Source organism: Hemibagrus wyckioides, linkage group LG10 (genome assembly GCF_019097595.1).
Source record: "Hemibagrus wyckioides isolate EC202008001 linkage group LG10, SWU_Hwy_1.0, whole genome shotgun sequence".
NCBI lineage: Eukaryota > Metazoa > Chordata > Actinopteri > Siluriformes > Bagridae > Hemibagrus > Hemibagrus wyckioides.
The window spans coordinates 9,560,499-9,580,250 of NC_080719.1; the positions used below are offsets into that span (position 1 = coordinate 9,560,499).

A 19,752-nucleotide genomic window follows, 5' to 3' on the forward strand; every position below is an offset into this window, starting at 1 on the left:
TCACCCACAGAGCTCTCTTTCTCTCACAACTTAATCCCTGCTGACTCAGTATTTGTGTGTGTGTGTGTGTGTGTTGTGTGTAAACTATCTTCCACTGATGCTTCATTTGTTAACAATGGACATGTTTGTCTGTGTTTGTCCAGTCAGGTTTGGCTAGAGTACAACAACATTGAATTCTTGCATGCTTTATACTCCTCTCTCTCTCTCTGTCTCTCTCTGTCTCTCTCTGTCTCTCTCTGTCTCTGTCTCTGTCTCTCTCTCTCTCTCTCTCTCTCTCTCTGTCTCTCTCTCTCTCTATCTCATGCAAACACACACATGCACACAGGCTTTTATCTGCTATCTCACTGTCTCATGTCTTCACTACATTAATAAAACTTGGGAGAGGGCGAGAGACATGGAGGAAAAGAAAAAAGAGAGAGAGAAGAATCTTTAAGGGTTAAGACACAGACAGATGTTCTCAATGTAGCTGGTTCACATGCTGAGACAGCACACTCAAACACAAACACACACACACACAGAGACTCACACACACAAAACACATGTCGGATGTCAGGCAGATGTGGCAGTAAACAGAATTACATAGAGGACCATAGTATACAAATTATTACTCGATTATATAAGAAATAGAACATAATGGGACATGCTGTTGTAGGAAAGAACCAACAATGTTGCTGTGAAACCATTAACACTGTCCCAATATGAATAATGGCAGATGTGTAGAAGCAATTTGGTACTTTGAACATATTTGAACACACACACACACACACACATATGCACACATATTTACACAGTTGCACTTGACCATGTAGTACACATTTAGATTTAAATCATGTAGATTCACACAAGGAGTATCTTGCCACTGGCTTACTCATTATGGATAGATATACATTGTAATTAAAAAAAATAATAAATAAATAAATATTTAAACAAACAAACAACCAAATAAATAAATACATTTTTAATATTCCAGTAAAGCTGCTTTGTGACAATGACCAAAGCTCAATACAAATAACAGTAAATTGAAATAAATTGGATTGTACACTTACATGCATAGAACTATGCACACACACACACACACACTTCTCTATTTTAATATATCTTTTCTAATAAACACTATGCCTACTTAAATTGAACATCATCCTCAGTAACAAGGAACAATTAAGTTGTTCTAGTTTATGATTATTATTATTATTATTATTATTATTATTATTATTAATAATAATACCCCGTCATTTAATATTACCAAGTCCATTACTATGTCAAAGGACATTTAAGTCTACCAAAACATGTCTACCAAAGGATCTTTGGCCCTAACACACACACACACACACCTGTATCTCTCATGTTTAACACATTAGCACATGCGGAAAACCCCGTGTGAGGTCATTTCGAAGGCTCGGTCTCCAGTCTGTATTGTGGGTGTGTTACAAATCCATCTGCACTCCCAGCTTAGGGCTTTGTTCTTTAGAGCTGTAAAATGAGTGCACACTTCAGCTGCATCCTGCACTTTGGTTTGCTCTTGCTTTTTCTTTTTTCCTTCTTCTCTGTCTGTTTCTATCTAGCTGATTCACACACTTTGGAAATATTGGCTGTCTTGAAGAAAGTTATCCAACCATTTATGCGCTCTGTGTGTGTGTTCGAGAGGACTGTGTTGAGGTCTTGTTTATAGTATCCCATTTCATTCATGATGTAATAGATCAGAGATCATCTCTATAATCCCTATTAGCAATCCAATGACATGATGTTTATGACATTTTTAAGCAATAAGTGAAACCTGAGCAGAGAAAAAAGGTCTTTCACTGCACCTTTTTGTCATTATATGAAACTAAAGGAGCATGAGACTTGCAGGAGCACCACACGTTCACCTTATTATTGTCTTTCGGTGAAGTAAAGCAAAAATCAAGCCGTCACAAACATATAGATTTGGCTAGAAGTGCGGAGCGATAATTTAAGCATCTGAAAAAAGTCCTGAATCCAAAAGTGATCTCAAAAAGAATGACATCACCCCCACACTTTTAAAAAAAATACACTGGCCCTGTTTGTTTTCTAATATAGTACAAAAGTACTCTTGTGTTTAAGATTTTATTTATCTGGCAGTCTCTATCCTTTTCTGAAGTGTCTGTCCCATAGGAAACTAAACTTTGTCATGTGCCTATCCCAAAGACTGTATATAGTGGATAGTAGACTTTCCAAAAATATTGGAACAGCACTTTTGGCTATTCTTTTCGGTAGTAAATAACACTTAATATTTGGTTGCATGTCCCTTGCTTACATTAGCTACATCGAGCAAAAGACCCCCTGACAGCACAGAACTGATGCATTCTTCTTTTCTGATGCTTTTCCAGGTTTATCTTGCAGCTTTTTTCTTGTTGTTTGTTTTGGGAAGCTTCTCCCTTTAGTCTCCTCTCCAGGATGTGATATGCTGCTCAGTTAGGTTAAGGTCTGGTGATTGACATGGCCAGTCTAAAACCTTCCTCCTTTTCCCCTGATGTTGGCAATGTGATTTGGGTTGTTGTCTTGCTGCAGGATGAAGTTCCACCCAATTATATTGGATGCATTTCTCTGTAAATTGACGGACATAATGTTCCTGTTGTTGTTCTTTCGGCTGCTCTCTGTTCGAGGACCACTAGGAGACGGACATAATCTTTCTGTAGACTTCTGAATACATTCTGCTGCTACCATCAGGAGTTACATCAATACAGCTTAATGAACCTGTTTCAGAAGCAGACATGCAAGCCCATGCCATGACACTACCACCTCCATACTTGACTGATGAGTTTGAATGCTTTGGATAATGAGCAGATCCTTTCTTCCTCCACACTTTGGTCTTTCCATCACTTTGGTAGAGGTTAATCCTGGTTCGAGATCTTTTGTGGCTCATTTCTGTATTTCTTTACGAATTCCAGTCTAGCCTTCTGATGTCAAGAGCTATAGGTCCATGTTGGAGTGTGAATGTGTTCGAGAGGCTTGACTGTCATGACCGAAGCTGTAATCAGTTCATCAGCCACGCCCTTTTATTTATCACCAAGTAAATAAGAAAACAAAATATTCAAGGTAGATAGTAAGGCCAGGTGAACTTGTACAAATGACAAAGCATTATTTCTGAAAATAATTTGTCACTTAAAGGAGAGGTTTGGCACAGTTTCTTTCACTAACATGGGAATGGGCAGGGTTAAAAAAGTGTGCTCCAGCCAACCACTAGAGGGCCTCAGAGACATTTTGGCTTCACTTTTGACTCCCTGATAATGACGTCCAACCATATGCACAATTTGACATGGAATGCTCTTCCTCTCCATATCCATGTCTGCACCTCTATTACATATTTTAGAACACAATTCAAGGCTGATCTTTTACTCTTTGCTTTTCCGCTCACTTAATGCCTCCGTATGCATCTGCCTTATTCTGCTATCTATTTTTAGTTTTCTTATCTGTTTCCCTCATAATTACTTCGACATACATTACTTTTACATATTTCTTAGACATGTCTTTTTCTGGGAGAGAAAAAAACCCCCAGAGATATAAATACTGGCACTGTCAGAGTGGTATTTGAATTGTGGCTCTGACAGTTCAGCTCAAGTTCTCATAAAGACATAGTACATCTATGAATGATGTATTCATATTAGTTTACATCCCTGATGTAATATATTCAGGTGTTGTGAAATACACTCATACATAAAATGCTATATTATTATACCGCAAAAGGTCGAAATCTCAGAAGCAAGCTATTTAAGAAATCATAAAGGAACAAACAAGTAAACAGGCAAGTTTTCGGTAATCCTAGGTGCAGTATAACAGCCCTGAAGGCTTGTTAATATGCACTGAGACAATAGCGAGACTTTGCAATAACAAGGTTTACATACATCCAGAGTAATGAGATCCAGGTGAGCTAAATTGACTGCGCTGGTGGTTAGTAAACAGGAGAGCAGAGAGCCGGAAAGTCTAGCCAGGAGTACAGCTGGACTGAGAAGCGACCGGGATTATAAGTTGTCCTGGATCACTTCTTCAGATGTGAATCACTTGAGGTAGCCGGATTGAATTTTTGACTATTTGACATGATCCTGGATTATTTCATTGAAACTATTGCCTAGACAACAAATCTTGCTGCCAAGAAAACAAAAAGAGTTCACGAGGACTGTCCTGTTCCTGCAGAAAATTTAGATCCTGGCCATCTCTGCAACTATTATTTTAGATTGTACCTGTTTGCAATATTTTCTATTTAATTTACTTTCCCAAAATTTAATAAATTAGTGAATTATACCACACCAACCTTGACCCCGATAAAGCATTCATCGTCACACGGTTTCACGCTGCGTAATCTAGTGCAATCTCACGTTGATCATGTTGCCTTGTTTGTCATCAAATCTACATAATCCATTGCCAATACTTCGGGGTTGGGGTCTCTAGTCTGGAGACACATCTTGACCTTAAGCTCAAGCTGGCTCAGGAACGAATTTGCAACACTGCCCCCTAGTGCACACGTTCACCTTAGGAGCAGTTTTACAGGTGTTTACAGGTGGCAGCACATTCATATTCACAGATTCACAGATGCAGAAGTATGAATTACACTCAAGTGTCTAGATTTTCATTGACAGGTATCAGTAAGTAAATAGAAAGACAGCACTACATCAAAATCTGCAGGTTTTAGCTAAATATTGGGGTCAGCATGCAAACAGTATACAGTAACATATTTAAGTAGCCTCTATTTGTCTCATATACATCACTGAACAGTGAAATTCTTTCTTCGCATATCCTATTCTTGGAGGGTTGGGGTCAGAATGCAGGGTCAGCCATGATGCAGCACCCCTGGAGCAGCGGGCTTGGGGGCAACTGTGGCAGCTTGGCGGTCCTGGAGCTTGAACCCAGATCAACACCTCAGAGCCTTAACCACTTATGATACCACTGCCCCCAAAATATTTATTTGACAGAGGCATATTTGTATGTCTCAGGCTTCTGTGATAAGTGATTCAAAAGCCAGTACTGCTGTCAGGATTAGGAAACAGTGTATTGTGTTTCTCTATTAGTTTCTATTGCAGGAACTGCTATTCAGTACTACTCAGTGCTGCTCACTGCTACACAGTAGTCTCTCAGTTTTCCTATTCTAGTATGAACATAGTGTCAAAATTGTACAATTCTAATTGTTTTTAATAGAACATTCATTTTGCTTCAGAAAATCGGCTGCAACGGCATCATCGGCTCCTCCGCCAAAGAGGACCGCTGTGGAGTGTGTAACGGAGACGGCAAGTCCTGCAAAATCATTAAAGGAGACTTCAATCACAGCAGTGGCATGGGTAAGAGGCACACGATGGCATAATAAGGATTATATGGCAATGATTCCTTCTTATATCAATATCAAGTGATACGAGTGTGTGGCGTTGTCATTGTTGTCTGACTTCTGATGTCTTTTTTTTTGTTAGTTTGCACACGATGCTTGAAAAATATTGGATTTGGTTGTCTGCATCTGTTGATGTGTGTGTGTGTATGTGTGTGAGATGTCTCTTTGCATTCTGAGAGACTTGTATTAATGCATCGTTAAAGTGTATCTGTGTCCCTGGCAGCTGCTGAACCCTCATGACCTTTCTGCAAAGTTAAACAGAAAGATGTCCTCGCTGTCAATCAGAAAATAAGAAAAAAAAGTGCTCAAAAGCCTAAAGGCAAACCTAAAGGTTTCAAATCCTTTTTAGTAAACACATGAAACAAAGCAGTTGTTTTCAATTGCATCATTTAGGCTACTTGCTTAGGCTATAACAACCCAGGAGCAGTCAGCCTGAATGCAAACATGAAAAACAAATCACTAGAACGCGAAAGGACGTGGGAATGCGTAAAAGGAATCCGCTTCTGGGAGCAGTCTGGTAGAAATTAGCGTCATGCCGAGTTCATCTAGGGGAAATTTAGCCTGGCAGAATCACCAATCTTGAAAGTATGAGCTACTAGAAAGCAAAAAGTCTGTAGTTTCTTCTGTCCTAATTAAATCTAAAATAGAGGGACTGATAGTTAAGTAGCTGTTTGCTTTATTCTATAGTTATACACTTGTTTCTGCCCTCATGAGAGTCAAAACATCCTATTTTTATTAACACCATCCTTTAACTTGTCTGAATTCATTCCCTTTTCACAGTATGATATATTTAGGTGTCAGCTAGTTTGTAGTGAATTCTCACTGGACAAATTATATTCCATTCCTTATATGATTAAGAGTGCACCATGAATCTAGTATAAAACTAATCAGGGATTAAACCAGGGGCATCTGGGATAGATTTTGTGTCTAGGCTATTAGGTTTTTTGGTTCGTAGTTGCCTATCAGACAAGTAGGCTGAACTGCAAGGTGGAAAAAAAAAACTACTTCCTGGATATTTTTGTCAAATAGTTTTCATGTGCATATCGCTGTGTTTAAACTTCATGAAGTTGTGTTGCACCTAGATGCTATAACTGTAGCTTAGTTTGCTCAGCAGTCCCTCCAGAATTTCCTGATTTTGCGATAACAGGAATGAACACAAAAACAAAATGTCAGCAATATTCTGGGGTGCCTGCAATTTTTCCAAATTACGGCAGATTTTCCACAGATTTGGGCCAAAACACGTCATGTGACGTCATACCACACATTTCAGCCAAAGCCCTCTGAGATTCACGTGCGTCGAATATGAGTAAGCTATCATAGAAACAGCTCTGCGAATTGCATCACAGATTTTGAAAAAAGCCAAAGCAATTATTAAGCAGTTTTGGCTGCTCAGTTACAAAAAGCTGTCTGAGATCACCCCAAAACAGTCTTAAAGGAGAAGTTCACTTTCAGAACAAAAATCTAAAAATAATTTACTCACCCCCCTTGTCATCCAAGATTTTCATGTCTTTCTTTCTTTCTTTCTTCAGCCGTAAAGAAATTATGTTTTTTGAGGAAAACATTTTAGGGTTCAATGATGCCCACGAGTTTGAACTCGCAGTTTAAATGCAGCTTCAAAAGGGCTCTAAATGATCCCAGCCGAGGAAGAAAGGTCAAACGTAGTGAAACGACCGGCCGTTTTCTTAGAAAAATAAAAAAATATATACTTTTTAACCACAAAAGCTCGTTTAGCACTACCACTGGGATGCGCGTCTGCGACACTACGTACCATGTAAAAGAAAGACATGAACATCTTGGATGACAAGGGGGGTGAGTAAATTATTTGTATTTTTGTTCTGAAAGTGAACTTCTCCTTTAAAGGCCAAGACATCAAGATTGAATCAAATGAAAGCGAGACTGTCAAGATCAATACTGAAATCTATCGAATCTTTTTCACTATTTTAAATTACTTCTTCTCGATCTTTGCGCAAAACAACAACAATGCAAATGCAGTAGATAAGCATTTAGAGAAGGTAAAGATGCTAGTTAGACTCGAATAAAGACTGAATAAAGTCTCGTAGCCGATTCTTTGTTGAAGGCACAATTACAAAAGTTTATATTTATATATTCGCTTTTTTTCCTCCATGCTAGGGGTTTCAAACTTTATCCGCAAAGGGCCGGCGTCTGTACAGGTTTTTATTCCAACCAAGGAAAAGCCAAGACCAGTTGATTAAACAGGTGGAATCAGGTGCGGCTCCTGCCCGACAACAATATGAACAATATCCTTTGCGGATAAGATTTGATACCCCTGATCTATTCTGTATTAATTGCATTTAACCAGCTTGCTATGCCTTCTTATATTATGTTTGTTAGAATCTTATTAATGGTGAATTTCCTGGTTTCCAGGAAACCAGACCACAGTGCTAGGTAGCATGTTACAGCTTTTACTTTCCCTGTAGAATAGATAATAAAAGTTAATAAATTATATTTTCTCCATAACCAATTCACACTACTTCCTCACTGCAGTAATTTACTTGTCAGGTTGAAAAATATTCTGTAAAGACTACTAAAACTAACATGAACCTCATAGTAGTGTCATTTGTAAATTAGGTTCAAATATTTGTTTTTATTACTTATTTATTTATTTGTGGTTGTGATTTGCCAGGTAATGTTTTTTTTTTCAGTTCAGTGTCATTCAGTTCGTTTATTAGACAGAGGCTCATAGTCGTGTGTTTCTGGTGCACTCTTAATTCTACCATATTGCTGCCTGCTACATATATAGTCATCACTCTGTATTGTAAACAGTGAACAAGTGAGTAAGAGGAAGATTTGAAACACACACAGTTTCAACAGTAGAATAGCAGTCAGTTGGTAACCAATTAAATGTGCGATTTCTTGGCTGACCCATTAAGTGGTTTGGCAGAAATAATAAAAGAATCTTACAAACAAATCCAAAAAAAGAAAATTAAATTCACTTTCGATCTGTCTTCTGCAACGTGCTATCCCATTCCTGTGGTAGAGAACCGTAAATCCTTCATTCACTGTACAGCCACTTGGCACCCGGTTGTGTGAAATGAACTAAATCCCACACAGTTGCTCATAAATCAGCACTGTTGCCATTTCAGCAATAAGGCAGGTGCCAACTGGTGTTGTACCGAAACATGTATACTGTCCTTTTTTTTTTTTTCACTGCCTCTATTTCCAACACCATAATGATCACTCTGTCTTCACAAATCCCAGAGTGCCAGGCGTCAACTCATCTGTCTAGATATATACACTTAACTCCAGAATTATTGGCACCTTTGATAACAACGCTTAAAAACCATTACGAATAAATGTCTTTATTGTTAATGAGCTTTATAGCACAGGGTTAATGTAATGCTGTTGATAGTTGATGTATCTGAGCAAGGAAAAAAACCAATCCAAATAATTCACTCTGTAGTCAGTAATGGTAGAGCATTTCAGGAGAATGTTCTTGCTTTGACATTTGCATCAGCCCATTATTGTAGCATATTATACACCATATATATATATATACACACCATTGCTCCTGATATCATTAACTGTGTGTTTATGGGCAGAATATTACTGAATATCTACGTTTGTGTGTTTAGAAAAATAGTAGACATATTAAGCATGTTCTGTAACTTTTGTTCAGCTGTTTTTATCCTATAATGCTGGACTGGAGAACGGGACACATTCTCAAGGGTGGCAATAATTCTAGCATTGCAATGATGTACAGGAGAGAGAGAGAGAGAGAGAGAGAGAGAGAAAGAGAAAGGTCGTCCTTCCCACCCAGAGAGCAATTATGCTTTCTATTCCCAGCCACAAATAGCTGTGGCACTGTCGGGATTGGACCTCATAAGGCTGTAATCTTCGACACCTGCACCAACGCAAGCTCACGCTTATTTTTTCCTACTGCAGTTCACCACATCACATCACAACAGGCTACTTTTAATTTATGTCTCATACGTTGGATAATCACTCACATCTCGAGTAATACACGTTGCAGTGGCTTAGCGCGCACGACTACAGATACTGTGACAGTAAAAACTGCACAAACAGCGAGTGCAGCAATTTCTGATGAATGCAAGCGTAAATAAATACACAGTGTGCAATTTCTCTACAGAACAGACGCAGCATATTGGATAAAGCAGCCAGCATGAAGTGTGTGAATCTGAAAATACTGAGTGTAAATTTTATGAAGGTGTACGTCTTTATAGCAGAAGGGTCAAGGAATGTGTGTGTGTAAAATCATCCTCAGTTCCTTCCAATCAATTAGGATAAAAGGAATACCAGATGTTCTCTTCCTGTCCAAAGTAATTGAATGTCAGTCTTGATTACACTCGATATTGCTGACCTCAGCAACCGAGCGTGTTTGTACTTGTCCCAGGTGTGTGTCTTTGCGTGTGTCTGTGTTTCTGCACGTCTGAGCCGTTAAAAAACAAAAAAATAAGATTTTGAATGCCAACTTTGGAGCACAGGAAGAGCTCACTGACCGTGTTCGGTTCTCTGTTCCCCAGTCACCCCTAGCCATTGTAAGAAGGTCTCTACGTGTGTGATGTCAAAATCCAGGGCTCTTCCCAAGTGTTTCTCATGTAAGACGCATGCTTGTGCATGGACGCGTGGCTGTGTGTTCATGCATCCTTTGTGTGTGCGTGTGTGTGTGTGGGTGTGTGTGTGTGTGTAACCCAGACATATTGACCCATCATGTACATCCTCACTGGTGTCTTCTGGGAAATGGAGCTACAGTCACTAGCGGCACTAAACCATAGTCTGATCCACTCTAACACAGTGTCACGTGTTTCTTCTTCAGTTAGCTATGTCAGCTGTTCCACTGAGTGAAACCCACTGCATGTTGTGATTTCAGCGTGTTTGTTGGATGCCAAACCTGATCTGAAATCAGCAGATCTGAGTTTTTAAATATGTTTGAGGCATGTGCTGATATTTATTTATACAGTATGTGAGAAGCAGATATGGGAGTGAGGATAAGAATGGTTAAAAGGCAAGTCTGATATTCATAGTGAGCAGGCAGACAGGGTTCAGAAAAGCCTACATGGGTGATTAACATCACAGAGTTGCCATCCGTTTACAGCAAAAAGGTTTATTGCTTTTATTCCATAGCAATTGCCAAGTCCTAAGATTTATTCATTAAAGACTGATTATTAGCAAGCACTGACGCTGGAGACTACTTCCAAAATGTAAATTATATGTCTTCTCTATACAGAAAACTTACATCAACTACTGCATACACTTTTTCATACTGTGAAAAAGTTACTATAGAAACTATGACGTTTAAAAATAAATGCATTAATATAAACCTTGTATCTGAAACTACAGCAGAGCTGCTGTTATAGGAGCTGATGTTAGCAAAGCTGCTGTGAGCAAAGCTGTTGTTAGCAGAGCTGCTGTTAGCAGAGCTGTTGTTAGCAGAGCTGCAGTTATAGGAGCTGCTGTTAGCAAAGCTGTTGTTAGCAAAGCTGTTGTTAGCAGAGCTGCTGTTATAGGAGCTGCTGTTAGCAAAGCTGCTGTTAGCAGAGCTGCTGTTAGTGGAGCTGCTGTGGGCAGAGCTTCTGTTATAGGAGCTGCTGTTAGCAGAGCTGCTGTGGGCAGAGCTGCCGTTAGCAAAGCTGCTGTTATAGAGCTGTTGTTAGCAGAGCCGCTGTTAGCAGAGCTGCTGTTATATGAGCTGCTGTTAGCAGGAACTTAACATCATTTGTCTAATCAGAATCAAGATTTCAGCAATGCTTTGGTTAAGTATATATATCGTAATGGATAAAAGCATTAGGATTAGGGCCAATTACAATTGCGATTAAACTTAGATATGGTTAATTTGTTCCTTGAGATTACTTTAAGATACCTCTACTAAACTCGCTGTACCTGTTAGCGGACAAAAGTTTGGACAGACTACACTGAATATTAATGAGTATTATATGTTAACGTCTCCCTTATTATTATTGAAAATAAATAAATAAAATAAAAATCAAGAAAATTCTTATATGAGCAGCTATGTCCAAATTCTTTACTTTTCGGTCTAAATTTTTGTTTTGTAGTTCAGTCAGTGACTGTATATATGATAATATCAGCACATGCCTACATATACATGGTGTACTTGACCCAGTAACTTGGGTGTTGGTCTGGGATTTTAATCACTTCTACATTAAAACTTTTAAAGTCACCTGAAACCTTATAAAATGTTTTAATGATTAACATCAACTGGATGGATGCGGAATACTTGCAATTTTAGTTCTGACTCGATGTTCAACATATGAACAGCACTTAATATTGTGTGGACACGCATACTATCTACTGATAAAATGATTCAGGGAACGTAAAGCAATTTGGTCTACTTACCAGGTTTTAGGTGACTTTAAACTAAATAAGGATATTCACTTTCTCCAATATAAAATGTTTGAATTGGAGAAAAGTTGATCAGGTCAAACTGTTCTGAGAGGCCGATCAGAAAGTTTGCCATCTTTAAAGCTCTCTCTAGCTGTCAGGATGGTGACTTCGCACTTCAGGTAGGTGGGTTTGTGCGTGTATTTATATGTGTACATGTACGTTTATTTGTGTTTGGGTAAAATGGTGTAAAGGGCTTGCTGAGCTCTTGGGTAATAGATTAATTGTTTTCCCCAAACGAAAGGGTTTTGTGGTGGGTAGCATAGCAGTAACTGCATGCTTTTGATTAACTTTGGTGTGAACACATTTGGGCTGGTCTGGAGCAGTAATGAGAAACAAAGCAGCTTGGGATGTGCACAATAGCAGATTTAGTTGATATAACAGCAGTCATTCAGGAAATAATCAGGCCCGTAACCCATGAAACAAGCCAAACCAGCAGAGAGGCTCATTAATAAACCATATTACACAAAAACTGTACACATGTACTGAATGAAAAAAAAAAAAGTGTTGAAGGTGTAATGTAGAGGATCAGCAAGGACATGTTTGGTGTGCTGTATTTTCCTCTTTAGATTTGCACTGGAGTCTCTCCCAAAATCATTTATTTAAATACATGCCCACATCTTCATACAGGTGTTTACACTGTATTGTTAATATACTATCATTATAACCTACAGCTTTTTGGTACAGTTTCACCTATAGCAATTTCATCAATGCAAATCACAGTCACTGTACTATGAAATTATATATGTATATGCCGATCCCGCTGGTAGTCTATCCATATTTGTCGTGTTAACGGACATGGCCACATTTAGTTACCAACATTTGCCGTTGCTCTTTTCGGCATGTCTTTACATATTGTACAGTGAGATTGAGGGTGCAGTTTTCCACCAAGCTGTTGCGTGTAGCATGTTAATATATTTTATGCAATTTGTGATGACATCAGTTTGATGTAGTGCAAATAAAATGCAATTTCCTCAGCCTGAAATGCTGCCTGAGACTCTGGAATGTATTGAAGTTGATTGAAGTGTATGAAGATTTGAGCACTAATTTGAGAAAAGGCAAATAGCGTGACATCAAAACAAACCTCCAGTGTAAGACTAAAGATTAGAAGGAGCCCAAAAAAACATTCTCTGGGATCTGATCTCCTGATTTCTCGCATCCATCCTGTCCCCTCATCTTGCTCTAACAAGGTCTCTTAAATCCTGTTCTTTACACTGACCCTTTGGAGAATAGATGAAGAGTAAAATGGATCGCTGTGCAGGCATTTACCAGCTTTAGCTTCCCTTTCGCCATGAGGTCAGATTGGAATAACCTCATCAGGTTTCTGAAAGAAAGCTTTTCCTATGGCAGTTACACCGAATCCAAATATAAAGCAATCCTATCTTAGAATACATTCTTTCTCCATATTTTTTTAAACTATTTCATGGCTAAGCCTGAGCAGATTCCTTCTAAGTGAAGCGTGATAATACCCTGGCTTTGTTTCATCATTACTGCCCAAACACTGTGTGGCACGGTCTTGCCATGTTAGATGTAGGAATGTATGTGTATCTGTGTATATGTGTGAGAAAGACTTTCTGGTCTAAATCGGAGCTCCCCATCTCGTCATGCTCTTTATTCAGATCCTGATCTGACCTTTACCCTGCGTTCACACTCAAAAAAGTTTAGAGACTGCTACTGTTGTCATTTCTGGAAGTGGCCTTTCCAGCTTTTTATTATTTTTTTTTTATATATATAATTTTTCTAAAATGTAGACAAAACACACACAGGCTACTGTATAATTTATCCATATTTATATCTTTTTGCACATAATAATATTCAGGAAAAGATTAAACCATATTTATATACATAGGAAGCAAATTCTGAATTGGAATAGAAAACATCTGGAAACCTTTGCCATAGTACTGGAACAAGTACTTAATCTGGACTTGGTTTTATCCTGCCATGACAGGAAATGAAACTTCACCTGTTGCTTTGTTGCCTCTTAGCGTGAACGTAAGGTTAGGGAAAGGCAGAGATGCATCTTGTTTTCAGAAAAATGTAAACTAATGCCAAATCAGAAACAATCCTAATGCCAGCCTGCTTTGAACAAATTTCTGACCTGATTTATTTCCTCATTTACTGTTTAATTTGCCATATATTTGCACGCTAGTTAGCATAGAGACTGTAAGAGATGATTGGCTCCGATTGACCAAGAAATGACCATTACATTATTGCTTAACATCTGTACACATGTGTATGTGCAACTTCACCTTAACCCATACAGTGTTTAGTAGGGTCCAGATTCCACTATCAATGTTTATCTTATACTTAATATCTAAGGAACCTTACTAGTTAATACAAATGAATTTGAATACTATCTGAATAATATACTGTTCTCACATGGCTTGATTAGTTTTTTTAAATAATAATAATAATTGAAATTAATGAAAGAAAAACCATTTTTGGTAGTGGACTTTTGGACCCTCTCATGTTCCGTTCTGAAATCTGCTCTCCTGCTTTCTCTTTCTCTCTTTACCCTAAAGGTTATATTGAGGCAGCCGTCATTCCTGTAGGAGCACGGCGAATCAAAGTTGTGGAGGACCGGCCATCACACAGCTTCCTCGGTAAGTGCTTGTCTCTTTATAATAAAAAACATGCAGGCATACCCTGCCCTTTATGCTCATCCGGGACGCTGGGTGGGGGTGGGGGGTGGGGGACTGGGGATGATGCCACAACTGTTTATCTGTGACAGATGACTTCACTGATCTGCTGCTCATCCTCTCTCTGTGAAACCCAACAATGACAGGCTTCCTGTCAATCCTAGCAAAGTAAGTGTGTCCTCTGTGTCTGTCATACAGAATGAAGGAGGCATGGCCTCTGTGTTTGTCAGATAGAATGAAGGAGGTGTGGTCTCTGTGTCTCTCATACAAAATGAAGGAGGTGTGCCGTCTGTGTCTGTCATACAAAATGAAGGAGGTGTGGTCTGTCATAAAAATTGAAGAAGGCACTGACTTTGTGCCAGCGAAAGGGAATGCGGCATCTGTGTCTGTCATATAACATGAAAGAGGTATGACCTCTGTCTCTCAGAAATTGAAAGAAGTGTGGTTTCTGAGTCTGTCATAAAAAGTGAATAAGGCCAGCCTTCTTCTCCTCAAAGCTTGTCCTGTTAGAAGCTTACTGTACCATTGTATTGCATCAAATGAACTTTAAATTGTATTAACTCAAAATGGTGGTTGTTTTAATTGCAGTTCAACTGCGCTTGCAGCAGTCTTGTGGAGTCTAATATTCTGCATCCTTTTCTTCAGTATATCTTGAAAAATAATCATCCATCCGTCTATCTGTCCATCCATCCATTCCCTAACCCACTTAACCTACTGGGTTGCAGGAAACCTGGAGTTTATTCCAGGAGACTCGGGGCACGCACAGGGCAGGGTTCACCCTAGACAGCATGGCAGTCTATCACATGGCACTATCACACACTCACTCACACACCCATTCACATACTACAAACAATTTAAAGATCCCAATCAGCCTAAAACCCATGTCTTTGGACTGGGGGAGGAAACCAGAGTACCAGGAGGAAACCCCAGAGCCACGCACAGAACACGCAGACTCCACACACACACGGCAGAGATGGGAATAATAATAGGAATTAATCATTCAAAATATATTAATGGTGCATGCTTTTTGAGGCCCAATGCCTGAGGTGATATTTTTACATATGAGAAAACATGACAGCAATTTTACCTTGTTAACCTTTCCAAAGTCATCTTATAATTTTAAAAAAACTTCTTGACACAGTTGTATTTAGAATGGAAATTGTGTTATATCTGGAAACATCTAAAAAGCCTATATTGCTTTGCTCATTTACCAGCAAACTGAACATGCTTGTTAGTTCAGTTTTAGTGTTGAAACACAGATTGGACTGGTTCTGACTTCACTTCCTTAATGACAGGACACACAGTGGCTTATTCAGGCTCCAAAAACACCAAAAGTCCCAGAAGCAACATGAAAGCCATCGGCTCCCTTTGTGGAGCAGAACATCTGTTCTTCATAACACACTTTTGTGTGCGGGCAAAAATAAATTGCAGTAGTAAACAAAGCTGTTTTGAATACTGTGACACACTGTAACAGTATGACTACAGAGTTGTGTAAAGAGGTGCAGATGATTCATTTCTAGGAAAAAATGTTGAGTTCGTACTTTATTGAAAATTAAAGTAACTTAAACAGTTCTTCGATTGTTGGAATAATGAAATAATGAATGTAATAGATAATTATTTTATTAATTCAGCTTGGATTCAGCTGGATGGGATGCCAGTCCATTTCACTACAACATTCACACCAGTAGGCCAATTTCACATTTACTAAATAAAACATTATTAAATAAAGCTTTAGAGAAACACAGCATTAATAAAATTCAAGGTTGCATTCCTTAACTGTGGCTTCAGTTTCAGAATTATTTGCACCCTTAAATTACAAAAAGTCAACATATACATGTACATGTCATGGGTCATATTTTGAACTTTAATATACTGAGACTTTCGTTACTACACAAGAAATATTCATAAATAGTAGAAACTCATAAATTCATTTAGTCATAAATAGTTTGCTTCATTTTAAATAAATAAATAAGTTAATTAATTAATTAATGAGGGGGTCGCAATTATTGGCAGCCACTCTGAGCTCTCTCATGGAGAAAAAAACACATCTGAGTCTCTTCTTACAATGTCTAAAAAGGTTGAGATGTCTAGATGGATTTTGGACTATCCTCCATGTATAATATTTCAAGCTACTTTATATTTTTTATGTTTGCTCAAGTGGAGTTCCATTTAGATCATACAGTTTCAATAGGGATTAAATCTGGAGACTGAGGTGGTCACTGGATAATGTTTCTTCCCATTTTTTGTTTGTTTGTTTGATTTTGTCTTGATTTTATTGAAAGCTTGGTCTAGCTTTAACCTCCTGGCAAGGGCAACCAAATTTTAGGGTGAAATGCTCTCATTCTATACTAAACAGGTTCTTGGTGGAAGCATCAGTGATTTCTGTGACTTTCATGTGCGTTTCTTTGCATTTACATATGCTGATAGTGCGCATGACCAGAATTGATCTTGGTCTCATGTAACAGCCCATGTCCATTTTTAGTAGTCCACATTGATGATCTGGTGATGTTTAGGAGCCATGACCTGGTAAAATTTCACTGCTTCAAAAATGTTTGTAGTAGGTATAGTTCTGCTTAAAGGTATTTTATCTGATTTTATGTTTTCATATCCATTGCCTTGCCTGTGCAAGTCAGCAAGGATGTATATCTTTTGTGTTAAACAATGTTTGGTCTTCCCTGTGGAAATGGTTGACAAAGGGATTGTACATAGACACCAAGATCTGGATCCGGATCTGTGTGGAGACAGCCGTGGACAGAGCCACTTGGGGACTATAACACCGTCACGGATATGCCATTACATCTGTCAGCTTCTGACAGCAAAGAATTAGTGGCTATAATGACCTCAGAAACTACATTGACCTAATAGTTCCTCATGGGCCCTTGATTGCTGTTGTAGATAGGACATTATTTATTTAGTTGCTTTCACATTACAGTGGAACCTTGGATTGTGAGCATAATTTGTTCCAGAAAAGTGCTCGTAATCCAATAAGCTCGTATAGCAAAGTGAATTTTGCCATTGGAAATAATGTGAAGTCGGATGATCTGTTCCACACACCCAAAAGTATTCATATAAAAATCATTTTAATGGTATTTTATATGCAAATTATTGTCCTTAATATCTGAAACAGATAACAATGATTAATATACTTCTAGCGTAATCATCTCCTTCTTCTTACCACCTTCCTTTTCCGGATTTTTCTTCACTACACTGTCACTACACTTGGACAGTCACTACACTACACAGTCACTACACTTGGACACAAAATACACACACACACGTTATTACAATGATATAGTAAACAGTACACTTGCGCGGATGTTGCCTGTACTAGAGATTCACACCGACTGAGGACGAGTACACGGGAAGCTTACCCGAGCTCCCATTGTTTTACGCAGCGAGAGAGAAGAACCATCGGCTCAGCTGTGAGATTTCCCATACGAACTCATTGCGTGATGCTCATTGCATGATGCTCATGGTCGTGATGCTCATGGCGTGGTGCTCGTCTTGCAAGTTATCGCTCGTTAACCAAGTCAAATTTATTAAAAATTTTTGCTTGTCTCGCAAAGCACTCATAAAGCACATTACTCGCAATCCAGGGTTCCACTGTATTTACTGTCCAGTGTCACCCAAATGAGGATGGGTTCCCTTCTTAGCCTGGTTCTTCTCAAGGTTTCTACCTCATATCATCACAGGGAGTTTTTCCTTGCCACCATCGCCACAGGCCTGCTCATTAGGGATAAAATAGTTTAATAATTTAATTTAATAATTTTTTTTTTGTTTTTCTACTTTTGTAAAGCTGCTTTGAGACAATGTCCATTGTAAAAGGCGCTATATAAATCAATTGAATTGCATTGAATTGAAAACCAAAGAAAAGGGAAATGATTAAAGTTAATAGAGACTGAGAGCAATTTTAAAGATTACATATTATTTTCCATTTGTTTTAGATATGCTTACAGCTGTACATAATTTGGCACATGAGAGAAAATGCTATTAAAAAAAGAAGTTTCTTTTTTTGGACTAGATCAAGAACCGTACTCCATCCTTAACAATCAACAGTTTTATAAAGGTATAAAAACAGCTATGAATTCAGTGCCTAAAATAATGAAGCCTTGTAGTTGAGCATCAGTTTTCTAATATTACAGCTGTAACATTTTATACGAGCCACATGAGTGCATGCAGTTAACCCGTATTCCCTGTTGACCATTTCAGCGTTGAAAGACTCAAGCAAGAGATCCATAAACAGCGACTGGAAAATCGAGCTGCCAGGGGAGTTCGAGCTTGCCGGCACCACTGTTCGCTACGTTCGCAGAGGATTATGGGAAAAGATGTCTGCCAAGGGGCCCACTAAGACTCCTCTCCACCTCATGGTAAATAAATTAGGCCTTACTCTACAGCCCAGGGGAACAACTCTTCTTTTTTATCTGGCCAACCTTCTTTAACACATTTGTTTACCCATTTTATTCAAGGAAGCTGCTTTTAATGTCACGTTCTTTTTATTTATGATTGTAGCTGGGTTTCAAGGTTGTATGAAATGAAGCTTGCTTTGGTTGCTTATTTTTCTAAATAGCTTTTAAAGCTTGAAGCTTTGAAAGCATGGTAGACTATTTTTCCACGAACCAAGAGGCTCATGTCATGAAAAGATGGACCACTTTGTATTTCTGGAAATTCTTCTTCTTAATCCAGAATAAACACCCTGGATTATATGGAAACAGCATGTTATTAACTCCAAGTAACTCTTGTTTTGGACCTTAAATGAGGACAGTGGACCAGCTTTTTTCTCTTTTTTGTCAGATACCAAGATGCGGTCATCACGTCGTTGTACAATTTACTAATCTCTTTAAAGTTTAATAAGATACTGGATGAAAAAAATGATCATCTTTGCACGTGGATTCATTTAAGTTTTGCCTTAAAGCTCAAGAGGAACAATCAAGATCCAATCTATCTTGCAATAGATCTGCACCGTAAAGTCAAGAGATCTAGAAAAGCCAGAAGGAACCTCACAGAGTGCCTTATTTAGCGTAATAAAGAAATCATGCAGGCTTTAGTGGATGCCAGACTCCACACAGCTCCCTCAGGTCACGCTTAACTTCAAACGGTTCAAGTGGTTTTCGACCCTCTTTGGAATATTTTAGCTAAATAGCAAAGGAGATTAAGAGACTCTCAGAGGGGCTCTGGTGCAGATTGCTCTGACCTGAACGAGTGAGTTGATGTAATCCACTTCGGAGCTGTAGGTGTTGTGTTTTAAATGGAAATGGGACACACATTTCGCATGTGTCCCACACTTACATAGCACAGTTTTAATATTATATACTACAAGGGGTGGTGGTGGCTCAAACGGTTAAGGATCTGGATTACTAATCAGAAGGTCAGGGATTCAGCCCCCAACATGGCCAAGCTGCCACT

General features: G+C 38.6%; 1 protein-coding gene across 4 annotated transcripts in view; it reads left to right on the plus strand.

Annotated features, from left to right (window-relative positions):
• Window positions 1–19,752, plus strand: part of adamts17 (ADAM metallopeptidase with thrombospondin type 1 motif, 17) — a 145,995-nt gene that overhangs the window by 93,650 nt on the left and 32,593 nt on the right. For 3 of the 4 annotated variants that reach the window (XM_058401858.1, XM_058401857.1, XM_058401856.1), the window contains exons 15-18: window positions 5,168–5,288; window positions 9,835–9,909; window positions 14,233–14,313; window positions 18,559–18,716. In XM_058401858.1, coding sequence (XP_058257841.1) covers window positions 5,168–5,288; window positions 9,835–9,909; window positions 14,233–14,313; window positions 18,559–18,716 — 435 coding nt within the window. The remainder of the gene's footprint in view (window positions 1–5,167; window positions 5,289–9,834; window positions 9,910–14,232; window positions 14,314–18,558; window positions 18,717–19,752) is intronic. The other variant, XM_058401860.1, reaches the window with a different exon arrangement.